This window comes from Chenopodium album, chromosome 4 (genome assembly GCF_948465745.1).
Source record: "Chenopodium album chromosome 4, dcCheAlbu1.1, whole genome shotgun sequence".
Taxonomy (NCBI): Eukaryota; Viridiplantae; Streptophyta; class Magnoliopsida; order Caryophyllales; family Amaranthaceae; genus Chenopodium; species Chenopodium album.
Window position 1 is genome coordinate 5,376,998 of NC_137837.1, and position 16,545 is coordinate 5,393,542.

General features: G+C 36.1%; 1 protein-coding gene across 1 annotated transcript; it reads right to left on the reverse strand.

Annotated features, from left to right (window-relative positions):
• Positions 1-4,383: 4,383 nt before the first annotated feature.
• On the reverse strand, positions 4,384-12,212 carry LOC145628691 (putative glucan 1,3-alpha-glucosidase). Its single transcript, XM_081681062.1, has 6 exons — positions 10,566-12,212; positions 8,586-8,859; positions 8,371-8,506; positions 6,403-6,613; positions 6,086-6,292; positions 4,384-5,134 (listed from the first exon to the last, which is right to left on the reverse strand). Exons 1-6 carry the CDS (start codon positions 12,204-12,206, stop codon positions 4,766-4,768), a joined length of 2,838 nt encoding a protein of 945 aa, XP_081537188.1. The 5' UTR covers positions 12,207-12,212; the 3' UTR covers positions 4,384-4,765.
• Between the last annotated feature and the right edge of the window lie 4,333 nt (positions 12,213-16,545).

The window sequence follows — 16,545 nt, forward strand, 5'->3', positions numbered from 1 at the left end:
CCATATATGATCATTATATGTTGTCATAAATGTTCGTGGTAGGCTTGAATTAATGAAATCGGTGCAAGTTATAAATCTGTAAATAGGCCGTTTGAAGGCAAATTGGATGGTTCCACCCACATAATTGGACTTCCGGAGGGTATTAGGGACCATAGTAAACATTTTCGGCAATTTTTATTTACGGGCGAAAAAAAATCAAAAAATTCAAAAATTAAAGGCTATTTGAGAAATTTTGGAGTCTTCGTGGCCCGGTATCTAAAAGTCTCGAAATTCTAGGGAATACATCTCGGGGTCATATAATGTCGTTTGGAACCATATGTGATCGTTATTTGTTGTCATAAATGGTCGTTGTAGACTTGAGTTAATGAAATTGGTGTAAGTTGTAAACCGTTTAATTGGTCATTTAAAGGCAAATTGGATGGTTCCACCCACCCAATTGAACCCCCAAAGGGTATTAGAGACCATGGTAAAAATTTCGGCAATTTTTATTTCCGGACAAAAAAAGTCGAAAAAAATCCTAAATTGAAGGCTAATATCCACGCTTTTTGAGAAATTTCGAAGGTTTCGGGGCCAGGTGTCGAAAAGAAGTGAGATTTTCTTATATACATCTTGGGGGTCATATAATGACGTTTGAAACCATAAATGACCATTATATGTTGTCATAAATGTTCGAGGTAGGCTTGAGTTAATGAAATAACTGCAAGTTATAAACCGGCAACTTGACCGTTTAAATGCAAATTGGATGGTTCCACCCACCCAATTGGACTCCCAAAGGATATTAGGGACCATGGTAAAAATTTGGGCAATTTTTAATTCCGGGAGAAAAAAAGTCAAAAAATTCCAAAATTAAGCGCATGAGTAACAAGTTCACCAACCTCCTCAATCGAAGTTGGGTTGAATTAAGATCCAGAGTTCCTTAAGCTTTCTAAAATTTGGTCAATAAGAGCTATATGAGTCTATTTAAGAGGCTAATATCCACACTTTTTGAGAATTTTTGGAGGTTTCAGGGCCCAAGGTCGAAAAGACTTAAGATTTTAGGGGATACATCTCGGAGTCATATAATGAAGTTTGGAACCATTTATGATCATTATATGTTGTCAAAAATGTTCGTGGTAGGCTTGAATTAATGAAATCAGTGCAAGTTGTAAATCGGTAAATTGCCGTTTAAAGGCAAATTGGATGGTTCCACCCAACCAATTGGACTCTCATAGGATATTAGGCACCATGGTTTACATTTCGGGAATTTTTATTTCCGGGCAAAAAAAAGTCAAAAAATTCCAAAATTGAAGGCTTAATATCCACACTTTTTTAGAAATTTTGGAGGTTTTAGGGCCCGGCGTTGAGTCTTGAAATTCTAGGGGATATATCTCGGTGTGATATAATGCCGTTTGGAACCATATATGATCATTATTTGATGTTATTAATGTTTGTGGTAGGCTTGAGTTAATGAAATTGCAAGTTGTAAACCGGTAAATTGGTCGTTTAAAGGCAAATTGGATGGTTCCACCCACCCAATTTGACTACCGGCGGGTATTAGGGACCATGGTAAACATTTCGGCAATTTTTATTTTCGAGCGAAAAAAAGTAAAAATATTCCAAAATAAAAATCCACGCTTTTTGAAAAATTTGGAATGTTTCGAGGCCCGGTGTCGAAATTTTTTGAGAATTTAAGGGATACATCTCGAGGTCATGTAATGCCGTTTGGAACCATATATGATCATTATATATTATCATAAATGTTCGTAGTAGGCTTGAGTTAATTAAATTGGTGCAAGTTATAAACCGGTAAATTAGCCGTTTAAAGGCAAATAGGATGGTTCCACCCACCCAATTGGACTCCCAAAGGATATCAGGGACCATGGTAAACATTTCGGTAATTTTTATTTTCGGGCGAAGAAAAGTAAAAAAATTCCAAAATTGAAGGCATTCGCTTTTTGAGAATTTTTGAAGGTTTCGGGCCCTGGTGTCGAAAATCTTTTAGATTTTAGGGGATACATCTCGGGGTCATATAATTCCGTTTGGAACCATATATGATCATTATATGTTGTCATAAATGTTTGTGGTAGGCTTGAGTTAATGAAATCGGCGCAAGTTGTAAACCGGTAAATTGGTCGTTTAAAGGCAAATTGGATTGTTCCACCCACCCAATTAGACTCCCGGAAGGTATTAAGGACCATGGTAAACATTTCAGCAATTTATATTTCCGGGTGAAAAAAAAAGTCAAAAAATTTAAAAATCGAAGGCTATATCTACGCTTTTTGAGAAATTTTGGAGTTTTCGAGCCCTTGTGTCGAAAAGTCTTGAAATTCTAGGGAATACATTTCGGGGTCTTATAATGTCGTTTGGAACCATATATGATCATTATTTGTTGTCATAAATGTTCGTGGTAGGCTTGAATTAATAAAAATGGTGTAAGTTGTGAACCGGTAAATTGGTCGTTTAAAGGCAAATAAGATGGTTCCACCTACCCAATTGGACTCCCGGAGGGTATTTAGGATCAAGGTAAACATTTCGGCAATTTTTATATCCGGGCGAAAAAAAAGTCAAAAAATTCTATAATTGAAGGCTAATATCCACGCTTTTTGAGAAATTTCGAATGTTTCGGGACATGATGTCGAAAAGCATTGAGATTTTTAAGGGATACATCTCGTGGTCATACAATGCCGTTTGGATCTATATATGATCATTATATATTGTCATAAATGTTCGTTGTAAGCTTGAGTTAATGAAATCGGTGCAAGATGTAAACTGATAAATTGGTCGTTTAAAGGCAAATTAGGTGGTTCAGCCCGGCCAATTGGACTCCCGAAGGGTATTATGGACCATAGTAAATATTTTGGAAATTTTTATTTTCGGGTGAAAAAAAGTAAAAAAAAAAATTCCAAAATTAAAGGCTAATATCCACGTTTTTTGAGAAATTTTAGAGGTTTTGGGTAGAGCTGTCAATTCAGGTAAACAGGTCGGGTTTGGGTCGGTAAGAGTGGGTCGGGTCAATTCGGATTAATTCCATAACCTATGCGGGTCAAGTTTGGGTTGGGTCATGCTTGAATCTAGTCACGTCTAGTCATAATTCATATTGGGTTTGGGTTGGGTTTAGGTCGGGTTAATAACTAGTCAGGTTACATTTGGGTCGGGTGAACAATAGGTCGGGTTTAATTCGGGTTAAAACGGGTTAGGGTAATTCTCGGGTTTGAATCGGGTTCGGTTCAAGTCAATAATTTGCGGGTTAGAATCAGGTCGGGTCATTCTTGGGTTTGAGTCAGTTTCGATTCAAGTCAATAATTTGCGGGTTATAATCAGGATAGGTCATTTTCAAGTCGGATCATTCTCAGGTTCAAGTCGAGTTCGGTTCAAGTCAATAATTTGCGGGTTATAATCAGGTTTGGTCATTTCCAAGTCAGGTCATTCTCGAAGTCAAGTTGGATTATGTTCAAGTCAATAATTTGTAGGTTACAATCAGATCGAGTCATTTCCAAGTTAGGTCATATTTGGGGTCAACTAACTATAAAAAGAAAATTATCATTTTTATTAAGCTAATTATTTCCTTTGACTATAATATATATGGCTATATATTAAGGAACTACTCGTATAGTTTATAATTTAGGAAGATAATTATCTCCTTTGACCATACAACAAATACATACTATATTTAACTCTTAAATTTGAGGATGATGCTCCTTTCTTGTGCTGGACTGGACCAACTTGGTCTCCCTAGACAAAATGCTTTGATCAACTATAATAAGGTGGTCTAAATTGCATTTAAGGTGATTTGAAATCGGGTCAGGAACAATTTTGGTTGAATTTCGGTTGGGTTAATAACAAGTCGTGTTGATTTCTAATCAGGTTAGTAACAAATCGGGTTGAATTTTTTGGTCGGGTTAGTAATAGGTATGGTAAATTCGGGTCGGGTCAATAACAAGTCGGGTTGAATTTGGTTCAGGTCAATAACAAGCCGGGTTGATTTCGGGTCGGGTTTGTAAGAGGTTGTGTTAAATTCGAGTCGGCTTAGGAACGGGGTCAGGTTGAATTCAGGTCAGGTTAGTAACAAGTCGGGTTAAATTCGGGTTTTGACAAGTTAAAAAGGGTTTGGGCCAATTTCGATTCAAGTCAAATTCGGTTCTGGTTAATAATTTACGGGTTACATTCGAGTCGAGTCATCTCCAGGTCAGTTCATGTTCGAGTTCGGGTCTCACATACTCGGGTCAACTCAGGTCTAGGGTTGGTTTCAGGTCGGGTTTGGGTCACCATTTTTTCGGATTCAAATGGGTCGGTTAATAATCGAGTTTGAGTCGGTATTTCGGGTCAGGTTAACTTTTGACAGCTCTATGTATAACCTTACGTATTAGTATTACCATGTTAGAAACTCTTGAGTTCTTTTCAAGCTTGAAAAATAAGGTAAAATCCTTTTGATTTTGTGTCAAACTTCAAAAATGAGGTATGACATGGATGACTGTTTATATGGCAAAGCTAATCAATACATACCGAATCAAATATTCAGATAAGTTATCTTTTGCCATTGCAATACAAAATTGTCCTACAAGTGTAAAGAACAGAAGATTTAAACTATGCATACCATTGGCGGCGTGGCTCCAAAAGGTATGGCTCTTTCACTGTTTCAGCACGTCAAGCCTAAAAAGATGTAGCTCACTTGTATAATCTTTAGAATGGTGCCTCATAATCTCTCTACTTTTGTACAACGAGCCAAGCTTACATCAAAAGTGAAGTCCCAGACGGTGCTTCACCATACACGAAGTTTCACAAGAGTTCACAGGATTTGTATAGTCCAGTCATCAGATATACGGACATTAGGTTTGCGAATTGTCAGAACAGAAGTCGACTGAGACCGTTGAACCCGAAGTGGCCCCATCTCGATTTCAGCTTCCTTGTTTGAAGGCTCAATGAGGGCACTTTTTGGTTGAGATTTGTGCCCCAAAAGTATAATCCTTTCAATTACACATTCTGTTGAAAATAATCTTCCATCATTGCTTGAGGGTACCAAGTTTAAAGAAGTAAGCTTGCCGTCAGTAAAAATGAACCGGCGATGAATATAAGCACCACGCTGAAATTCAAAACTCTTGCCATCGTCGACATAAAGTTCTCCTTCAGCTGATTGAGAACTATTGAGAGCTATTACCTGAAACAAGTACCAGAAATAGAGATAACAATATTACAAGGAGCATAAATAGCAACCAATATTTTTTTACAGGAGATTTAAGGACTTTATTCAAAACCATCTAATTATAAGTTACAGTAGAAAAACACAACTTGTAATCTCAGTTTTCTCCTAGCTATTCTAAGTGTAAGGAGAAAAGAAGTGATGCATCACAAAAAGTATGTTTCTTGCTTGCAAAAAATAATAAAGGATCGTAGATTCATAGTTTGCAGAATGTCAACTCAGTATCCACAAATAAAAATGTTAATTTGACCCTCATTTAGACTTTAATGTTCATTACTAATACAATAATATTCAAATGCCAAAATTAGTCGAACGAACCCAACCAAATTCAACTATACTATATTTCTTTATCAACATAGATAATACTATGCATCATCATGCATACGACTTTAAAATTACAAGCATGACACGATGGACTCGTCCACATCTATTTTTGCCATTTTGCTAAGACATCCAAGTTAAACACCAACCAAACACATAAATACATAAAGAGTGTTAATGGTTAAAAGCTAAATCAGAGGGAAAAAAAATAACAGCACAACAATATGATTGCATGCTGAAACAATAAAGGATACATGATGAAAATTTATTAAATTATCTACATGTCCAATTTTATTATTTAAAAAATCTTTTCACACCCCCACCAACAGCTACATCAATTTTGGAGCACAAGAAAAGCCTTTCTATGTCAGCTGTGTTGCAGATTAACACAGTAGTGAACCACTGGAATTATGTGTTAACTGACAAGAAAATAAAAGCACCCAAGAATTATCTGAAGCATTCCAAAATAGAAAGAGGAATAATCAAAGTGATGTCAAAAGAGAATAAATAAGGATAGGTACTTCTATGATGCCAACAAGCAGACCTAAAACTTCAGAATGAAATTCAAGTTAGGCACAAGATGCATACCAATGTATATGGATCATTCACCATCTGCGTGGAACTTCGGCGATAACGGTCCTTCCTGGGGATGATGGTACCTGCTCTTTGGAAAGCTGGAACACCATCATCAGACACTTCCAATTTATGGATCACACCTCCCATGTACGCGGCTCCTGTTCTCATATCATACCAGTATTGATCTCCAGGAAGATACACTGATTCATGCTTAGCTTGCTGGTTAGATAACATAAAGAGGCATTATGATACTAATCACAAGACAAAAACATAAAAGGAGATAAAGAATAAAAACAGAAGATCACTATAGTGAAGTAACAAAAACAAACCTCAGAGTACACTCCTTGCACCAAAATACTGTTGCCAACCATAAAGGCCTCATCATTGTTGAAGGTAGCTTCATCAGAAGGGAATTCCATCCACAGAGGACGCATAACTGGAGCACCTGTTGTGTTTGACTCTCTAAATAATGTGTAAAAATATGGGAGCAACATATAACGAATGCGAATTGCATCCCTCATGCGCTCTGTGTTACGCTCTCTGCAATAAAGAGAAAATTTTCAAGGGCTTGCTCAGAGAGACTTTAAAGAAGCAACAATAAGTTACCAGACAATTTTAACGAATAGAATGTTCAAAATTCCTCTTGAGTACTCAATAAACAGGAATAATAAGAGCAAGGTATTGTTAGTCCTATTCCAAGTTCCATAGCAGACTATAAATAGTATAAGCATGTACATCCTTCATATTAAAGGAAAAAAATCCTTAATACTTAAGCATTCAGAGGATATACGTGTTACAACTTAAGCCAGCAACAATCATGTGCTCTCCTCATATACTTCCTCTATCATACAAATGTAGAGCTTCATGCTTTCTAAGGCACCAATTTAACCATTAATGTTATTTATTACATAAGAATAAATTATAAAAAGCTGAGATTTTGAAAGTAGTATAATCACAATGGATGGTCAAAGGGGTGTTTGTAAAAGTCTAGATGTTTGCAATATTAATGGAACAAAGTTAGAATGAGAAACGAAACAACAGAATACTTGTATTAAGAATTTACACTCCAGTAAAATCTTCAGATTGATTTTCCCCTCCAACCCTGATGGTTTAGAATTGGAATCTTGAATCCCTTGATAAACACCAGAATTTCACTCTTCCTAACCAGTGCATCTTCTAGATTCCTTACTCCATTATGAATGTGTATTTAAACATGCAACAACCATTTGCTAGTTCACCCTAAATAAACAGTGTTATCAGACTGATAAACATTACAGGATGGATATGAGTAAAATCAGTTATATTCCCACACTCTCTTGACAATTATGGCTACAACACCATCCACAACCCCAACACTAACGGATCACTACTAGCTATTACTGTCTACTACCACCATTTTCTAGTGAAAGTACATCTTGCCAGAGGCAGCCAAAGCCACCTCTCACAAACAACCCACATAATATAAAAAAAAAAAAAAAAAATTTAAAAAAAAAAAAAAAAAAAGTTAAAATTAAAAAACCCTGCCGCCTAGGCTATTGATGCATCATAACTTTATAAGAAAGTAATGACCTTTGGCAGATAGAAATATCAAAGAACACAATATGATCACTTCATCAACTCATAAATGGAGAGTCTGAAAGACAGTAAGTATACCAAAGTCCAAATTATTATAAACAGACAAACATGACATTAACACGAAAAAATTAAGTGAAAAGATTTAACAAATCAAAAATATAATATCCTAACTAATTCAGGCGATTAATAATAGTTTCAAAGGACACAAGTTTATGAAATTTTCAATAAGATTAATTCTCCTTTACTGTGAACGCCCTAAGAATAAAGATAATTTAGAATGAAACCAAAATTTATCAAATAATCAAGATGGAGAATGAAGAAGACAGCAACAAACGATTACAACAACAGCAACCAAGAACCAACAAGATGATGTGATTTAATGATATGTTTTTGAACAATAATCATGTTAAAAATAACCAACAATTATCAGGTTGAAAATTTAATATTCTCTGAACTTTTCTGATTTTATACAAACTTTTATGTGACAAGAAAAGAAATATTGTAGAAGATAGAACCTAAGAATCATTTTTTAATACGGTCTTATCAACAAACAAACAAACAAACAAACAAACAAACAAAGTGATCAATTTAGGCATGTAGACGTATTACTACAAAGTAATCCAGACAGAATGATACAATCGCATGTTGAACAATAGTGGGCTCTATATATGAAACATGAAGTATGGGACAACACTTTGAGGGCCCAACAGAAAAATATTTACCCAAACAACCACGGTTCCCTTCTTTTTGTGTCATGATGGGCATGCCCACGGAAGAAAGGATAATAAGCACCCAATTGATACCAGCGCACCAGCAACTCAGGTTCAGGGTTACCAAAGAACCCACCAATATCAGCACCTATAAAAAAAGAGTTTTGACTGAGAGAAACTGTATATGATTAAAATGTGTCTTTTGAGATGAAAGGAGCCTAGATTACCAGAAAAAGTTATTCCTGTCAGTCCCATGGCCAAAACCATCGGAACTGAAACCCTTAGCTGCTCCCATTCAGCTGTATTATCTCCAGTCCAAACAGCTCCGTATCTTTGACTGCCAGCAAAGAATGCTCTTGACAATACAAAGGGTCTATCCTTACCCTCACCTCGCTTCACAAGTCCACCAGCTGTGCCCATGTGGAAATAATAGCCATATGCATTATGTAGCTCCCTGTGTTCAACACCTCCAACATGCAGTGCATCTCTAGGCATTGTAACCTGGTTGTTTCATCATCAAATAAAATGAAAAATTAAAATCCACAACCGAACTATTATGAAAGATCAGACATGGGACCATATCATGGCATCATGCTGCCTCAAAGGAATACCCAGAGGGAGAAAAACAAATCCAAATATAATGTCACATATTCTACGAACAACATTAATTATTCATTTAAAGCCATAATAGTACGAGTTCTTGTTCAAAGAAGAAATAAAGAAGAATTTTTCAAGAATGTAAATTTAAGGCCGAAATCAAACAAGTAAAGGCCATATCCTAATTCAAGATAATAATTACAATTACAATGACAAGATCCACATAGAACTTCAACTCAAAAAAAAAAAAAAAAAAAAAAAAAAAAAAAAAAAAAAAAAAAAAAAAAAAAAAGAAGGATGCAAGCAGCAAATTGTAGCATGAAAATGTGATTGCAAGAAGGTTTAAATAGGAAGAGGCAGTGAGAGGAATATCTACCAAAATACCAGTAATCTAATCTACATATAACTATATAACCAATAACTAACAACTCAAACCAATAGCGCCAAGCCGCCAAGTGTATACTATTCCTTTCCTTTTATAATTCCTTTCTAAAAAAATAAAAATACAGGTATATATGTACTGTTTGTCCACAAAGCAAGTGTATTTAATAAAGTTTCTTTAAGATTCCCCATAGCTTAAAATCTTTTACAAGCATACATCAACATTCACCCCTTCCTCTCCCGAACTCTTCATATTCTCATAAGAAAAGTACTCCCACCATTCCTTAATTTTGTCCCACTTGGCTTTTTGCAAGTTTTCAATGCCTATCTTTGAGAAACATAATTAGATGTAATTAAAATTATAAATTAATTTTGTGAAACTAAACATCTAAAACAATCTAATAAAATCCCACTGTTTTATCTTCTATCATGTATCGCTGAATAATCATAGTCAAAGCTTCTTTCTCTTCATGCAAAATATTCCATATGGACAAACAGAAATATTGGGGGTAGTATATGATTTATCTTTATTTTTTAAGAAAAACATATTTTTGTTTTCCTTGATTCTACTTCTGAAAACCCACACACAGGTTAAAAGGTCAGTTGGGTTAAAAAAAACTGACCTAATCTAGCATAGTCATGTTCCACACTTCCACCACAACAAGGGTTTCAATTTTGGTTTAAAAAAACACAAACATTTGTTAAAGGGGAAAACTTTATCATTGAATTAAAAAATAGACATAAGAATCCCTCAAATGGAAATCACTAAAACAATTTTAATTCCTTTGACTCATCATAAAATAGCTTCGAAGCATTTAGCTGGTTTACCAACATGTCCCTTCATTAATAATCTAATACTATTACCCTCCCTCCTTACTTCTTTTCAAAAGTATAAGAATAAAAACCCTCCCTTAAACTTATCATTCTATGATGAGTCATTATTTCATATGCTATGGCCTATGGTATTCAGTGAAGATTTGTTGAGTATCATGACTTTTATTTCTAAATTCCCGTTCTCAGCACATTTCCATCTCATCAAACAAACATGGGAATCTAAACACACAATATACTATATTTCTATCCTCAATCCCATCCTCATATTTCCCCTCAACATCATAAATAAACCTCTACAAGATTCAAATAACACGCATAAAAAACTTAATAACACGACACGTTAAAGAAGTGAAAAAGTATATGATTGTAAGAGGATGAATTAAACAAAAAGATACCTCAGGTCCATTGAACACAGATGGCTCATTCATGTCATTCCAAATATATAATGAGGGTGTAGATCCAACATAGTTCTTGTAGGAGAATTTTTCCGCCCACCATTCCCTAACCTCAGGACTCAACATATCCAGGTATGAGGAGGAACCAGGCCAGCACCACCCATCATAATCCTTACCAGTTGCATCCTTAACATAATGCCCTTTCTCTGAGGCTTCTTTGTGAATATGGTAGGATTCGTCCCGCTTTATGTGTGGGTCAACAATAGTAACCATACGCCTCCCCTTGCCAGCCAACTTGTTCTGCATCTCTTCTGGATTTGGGAAAAGCATCCTATCCCACGTAAAGTACTTCTTTCCATCAGTATGTTCAATATCAAGCCACAAAACATCATACGGAATATCATACTCATCAAACTTCGAGTCAACATGATAAACATCCTCCTCGTCCCTATAGTTCCACCTACATTGGTGATAAGCCGTAGCAAAATGCTGCGGCATTGCAGGCATCCCAGTAACAGATACATACTGCCTAACTACATCCTTTGGCCCAGGACCCACAAAGAAAAATGCATCAATAATACCAGCCTCACTCATCCACAATGTATCAATCCTCTTCTGCTCCGAGGGCAACGAAAGCCTGGATTCCCCAGCATCCCAACCGTCCCCAAGAACATCAATCTGCATTTCAGCAGCATTCAACCAAAAGAACCCAGAAGTTCCCCGGGCCTTACCATGAGCAAGCATGAACGGTATCGATCCATACAACCCGAAAGGCGACTCATGAAGATACTCAAACACATCCAAATTGAAAAGCCTATAAGGTTCAGAAAATTCAATACCAGGGCCTCTAGTAGGTTTAAGTGCAAGACTAGTAGCATGTTCAGGAATACCATAAACAAAATCAGCATCATAAAATGAAACATCAAAACTAATAGATTGAGGACCATAAGGTCTTGTATCAGTATGACTCCTAAAATTCTCTTCCCAATTATCCCCTTCATTTTTTTTCACCCTCAATTGCTCAAAATCAAACAACCCGTGCGAATTAATAGAAATGACACGGTTACCTCCATTTTTGTCTCTCACAAAGACCTCGAACGGGTCCCTTCGAAGCACGGCTTCATATCCATCAGCCAAATAAACAACAATTGAAGAAACCCCAGAATCTCCATCAATCTTCTCCTCAGAAAACCGCTGTAACCAGAGCTTTTTCTCCAGAAAATCACTCTCAATCACACTCGGAACTTCAAAACGCTTCTTGGGAGGGTTTAGGGTTTGATCTTCATCAATTTTAACCCTCAAAATCCCATCTTGGTAAGCTGAAAACCTCAAAATCAAGGGGTTTTGGACAAGATCTTCAACCCCATTTTCCTGATTCGAAGAATCAGTGGAATTATGATCAATCTGAGGTGGGTTTTTAGGGATTAACTTAGCGACAAGATCGCCATCAGAAATTTGGACATCAACAGCGATTAGAGAACAGGAATTGGGTTTTCGAGAACGAGCTCGATTGCAAAATGGGGTTTGATTGCAATTGCGAAATTCATCCTTTTTCCAGGAGGAAACAGAGGTAAAAATGAGAAAGAAAGAGAGGAGGAAGAAGAAGAAGAGCGAAGTGAGGTGGGGTTTGAAGGATTTCATAGTTTGAAATTATGGCAAGTGTTTGATTGAATCAAGGAATTCATTCATATTAAGCAATGTCGTTTATATGAGGGTAAACCGGTCATTTCCCCCTATTTAGTAAGGGTAAAATTGTCAAAAAAAAATTCCTACCTCTCTTAGAGTCCTAATTCTCCATTGAAGCGCACTCAACGTTCTCGGTTGAATCTAATTCTTGTATCCCCCGTTGAAGCAGCTTCTAAGTTAAGTTGTTTGTTGCTGTTATCATCATATCAATTTCACAATATAGGGTTTATATTTGATCTAATCTAAATTCTAATGGGTTTGTAAATCTGAGGCCTTCAGGATTCGTTTGGCATTGTTACGGTTTTCAGTTTTTTGATTTTTTGTATTTTAAAAGTGTATGATATACTTTCTCCGTTCTTTTTTTATTACATCATAGGAGGTTGACACAAGATTTTTGGTAGTGGAAAAAAGGATGAGAGAGAAAGGTAAAAATACAAAATTGCCCATGTGATTGTATACATAAAAAAAATTAAGTGTTGAAAAGTAACGGTATATTTGATATTTGTAGTGTGAACACAAGTATTTCTTTTCCTAAAATAGAAATGGTGCAATATTTGTGATACTTCCTTAAAAGGCAAGTGGTGCAATGTATAAAAAACGGAGGAAGTATGTAATGTAATGAATAAAAAAATAGTCAAACTTATTAAAATCATGCTAATTTTGAAAACTGACAACAGAAAAGTGAAAACACCTTTTTCTTGTTTCCTGTTTTTGGTTTTTTGTTTTTAAAAAAACTGAAACGGAGGGTTACTTCTTATTTGTAATTGTGTTATTAATTGGGTTTGACTTGTTTTCAATTAGGTTAGGTTTCCGTGCCAAGCACGGTAATTTTCAAATAACTAATATTTAATTAATACAATATTTAATAAAAAATGAATTGTCTACATCGTAAAATGAAATTATTATGAAAGAGTCTATTATTAGCAAAATAGATATATAAAATACGCATATATGTATATTTATATAGGAGTTATATACACAACAAGGTACTAAACTTTGGCAAATGTATCAATTAAGGTACTGAACTTTCATTTGTATCAAATAGAGTACTATAACCTTGACTGTAGGTAAACTTTTCCGTTTGCCACTGATTGTAACCGGTTAAATACAATTTCCTTAAAAAAATAATTTTTTATTTCTGAAAATAATAATAATAAAAAATAAAATAAAAAAAAAAAAAAAAAAACCTCACACCTGGACATGAACCCAACTCGTTCAACTTTCTCTTTCTGTCCTTTAATGATGGACAAGCCATTCCTAATACCATACTTCATAATCTCACAACCACCCACAATGATCTAAAATTGAAAACATTAGATTCGAAAATTAACAAGAAATTACCCACAAAATAAAACATTAGATCTGAAAATAAACCAGATTACAAAGAAAAAAAAATCTAAAAATATGTCCATTGCAAACCAGCCCTACCCCGCCCCACCCCCACTCACCGCATGAACTACGTACAACCCCCGGCCCTCCCCTACCCCTGACCCCTTTATCTCCCCCCCTTTATTTCCTAAAAATACAAAAACAACCACACAAAAAAAAAAAAAAAAAAAAAAAAAAAAAAAAAAAAAAACACATACCCACCTCAAATTCCAACCATAACCACCAAAATTTCACCCCATATCTACCCAAAACCCAACCCTAACCACCGAAACTCACCCCAGTCATTCCCAATCAGCCCAAAACCCTAAAACTCGTAAAATATAATTAGAAAGAGGAGAGGAGTAGAAGCGGCGGCGGTGTACACGGTCAGTAGGGTGGCGTTGTTCTACAGTGGGGGAGGCCGACTTTTTAATTTTATATAAAGGAGAGTGGATTTGAAGTTGATGATGAATGAAAATGAAAACCCAGAAGTTGGAAGAGAGAGAAATTAAAAAGATTTCATTTATTTTATTCTATTTTATTTACAATGTTAAGTGGTTAAAGAGAGAGAAATTAAAAAGATTTTGTTTTGTTTTATTTTTTTTTACAATGTTAACCGGTAATATTAGGTAAAAGGGAGAGTTTACCTGTTTCAGTACTCAAAGTGATACAAATGAAACTTTAGTACCTTATCTGATACATTTGCCAAAGTTCAGTACTCTCTTGTGATTAGGGGTGTGCAAAAAAACCGTAACCGTTTACCATAACCGTTAACCAGTGTAACCGGCTCATTTAAACGGTTAATTTACCGAACCGTTTAAATTAAACGGTTACGGTTAACCGTACCGCTAAATATAGCGATTAACGGTTACGGTTACGGTTAGAAGTTTTAGTAAACGGTTAACCATCGGTTAACCGTTAAAATAAATAAATATATATATTTTTTAATTTATATAGGGAAAATATATAATGTAACCCTAAAAAAACTCTTATTTCCCAATTCACTTCTTTAGCCTCCACCCTTCACTCCTTTCAGTCCCTCACTTCACCTCACTTATTGAGTTCAGACTTCACCGGAGCCTTCACCGACTCACCGGAGCCTTCACTGACTCACTAGAACATCAGATCTATCAGGTTTTCTTTCTCTCTTTTCGATTTATACATATTTTTTTTTGAATTAGTGTACAAATCAATTTGGGGAAATTGGCTACGAATTAATATAAAACTTTGTAATGTATTTGGTTTGTGGATTTGTAATCTTAATTAGAACATGAATTTTATTGTTTATTACTTTATTTTTAAGTTTGTATTAGAGTTGGATGTTTGGAACTATTGGAAGTAATGCAGGGTTTAAAATTTATTAAACGGTTAATGGTTAACCTGTAACCGTACCGTTAAGGAACGGTTAACCGCTACGTTACGGTTCGAAATTTTAAGTAACCGACATAACGGTTAACCGTACCGTTAAGGCTAAACAGTACGATTAACCTATTGTGCACAGCCCTACTTGTGATATTAACTCATTTATATAGAGTATATTTCACTAACAAATTAATATCATTTTTTTCTTGTTAAACAAATGAATATCTTAACAATATGTGTTTTACCCACAAATGGATTTTTTTTACACACTATTATTCATTATCACTTATGCAGTACTTTTTTCACTAATAAATTGACTTAATTTTTTTATTTTTTATTTTTTATATATATCTTTCTTAGCAAGCTTTCCACAAATAATTAATACAAAAATCTTAGGGAAATTCCCATTGGTACACCTGTGGTATAGACTTTTATCAATGGTACACTCGGTTTTTATTATTTATCAACGGTACACTTGTCGTTTGGACTTTTCTCACTAATACACCTATTCCGTTTGAAAAGTTAAAAAACCGTTAAAATTTTTTTTTTTTTTTAAATCTAAATTATTCTAAAATCTTAAAAAAAATAAAATAACCCAGCCTCCCTGCCCACCCCATTGCCACCCCCTCCTCCCCGTCACCATCGGTCCCCCTCCCCCCCAGCCAGCGGCCGACGCCTAGAGGGTCGCCCGGCGCCGACCACCCCACCTACGCCCCCCTTTCCCCCATTAAGGCAGCCTACCACCCTCCATTTCCCCCTTTTCGTTTCCCGACCCCAATCCCAAAACCACCCCTAACCACCGTTCTCCCGTCGAAAACGCCCCCTTCCTCTCCCCCCTCCCCCGGAAACCTCCCCTCACCTTTCCCCCTCCCTTAATTGACCCCCTATGGGTCCTAACCCTAAACCACCACCTAATTGAAACCCTAAAACCGCCGACGAATTAAGGGAGGGTTAGGGCGTTAGAGTCCTTAAGGGGTCGATTAAGGGGGGGTTTCCGGGGGAGGGGCGGTTTCCGGGGGGAGGTGAATAGGAGGGGGGCGGTTTCGAGGGGAGGACGACGTTTAGGGGTGGTTTTGCGATGGGGTTCGGGAAACAAAAAGGGGGAAAAAGAGGGTGGTGGGTTGCCTTGGTGGGGGAAAGGGGGGTGTGGGTGGGGTCGTCGGCTCTGGGCGCTGGCCGCCGGCTGGGTGGGGGAGGAGGGACTGGTGGCGACGGGGAGCAGGGGTGGGGGACGGGTGGCAGTAGGGTGGGGAGAGGGTGGCTGAAAAGCTTTTAACGGTTTTTTAACTTTTCAAACGGAATAGGTGTATTAGTGAGAAAAGTCCAAACGACAGGTGTACCGTTGATAAATAATAAAAACACGGGTGTACCATTGATAAAAGTCAATACCACAGGTGTACCAATGGGAATTTCCCAAAATCTTATAAAAAATATCTTTGTTGTAATAATGATAGAGTAGTACATAATACTATTTATGTCACAAATTATGTAAGAATTTGATTTTTTTTTTTTAACATAATTATATGGTATAATATATTCTCTCAAAAAAAATAAATAAGGTATA

Bases quoted from the DNA above. Each gene is read 5' to 3' on its own strand.
- LOC145628691 (XM_081681062.1), bottom strand. From the start codon at position 12,206: ATGAAATCCTTCAAACCCCACCTCACTTCGCTCTTCTTCTTCTTCCTC. The intron at 6,293-6,402 runs GTTTGTTTTTGT...TTATCTAACCAG, and splicing joins TGCAAGGAGTGTACTCTGAG to CAAGCTAAGCATGAATCAGT. The intron at 5,135-6,085 runs GTATGCATCTTG...TACTTGTTTCAG, and splicing joins TGAATGATCCATATACATTG to GTAATAGCTCTCAATAGTTC.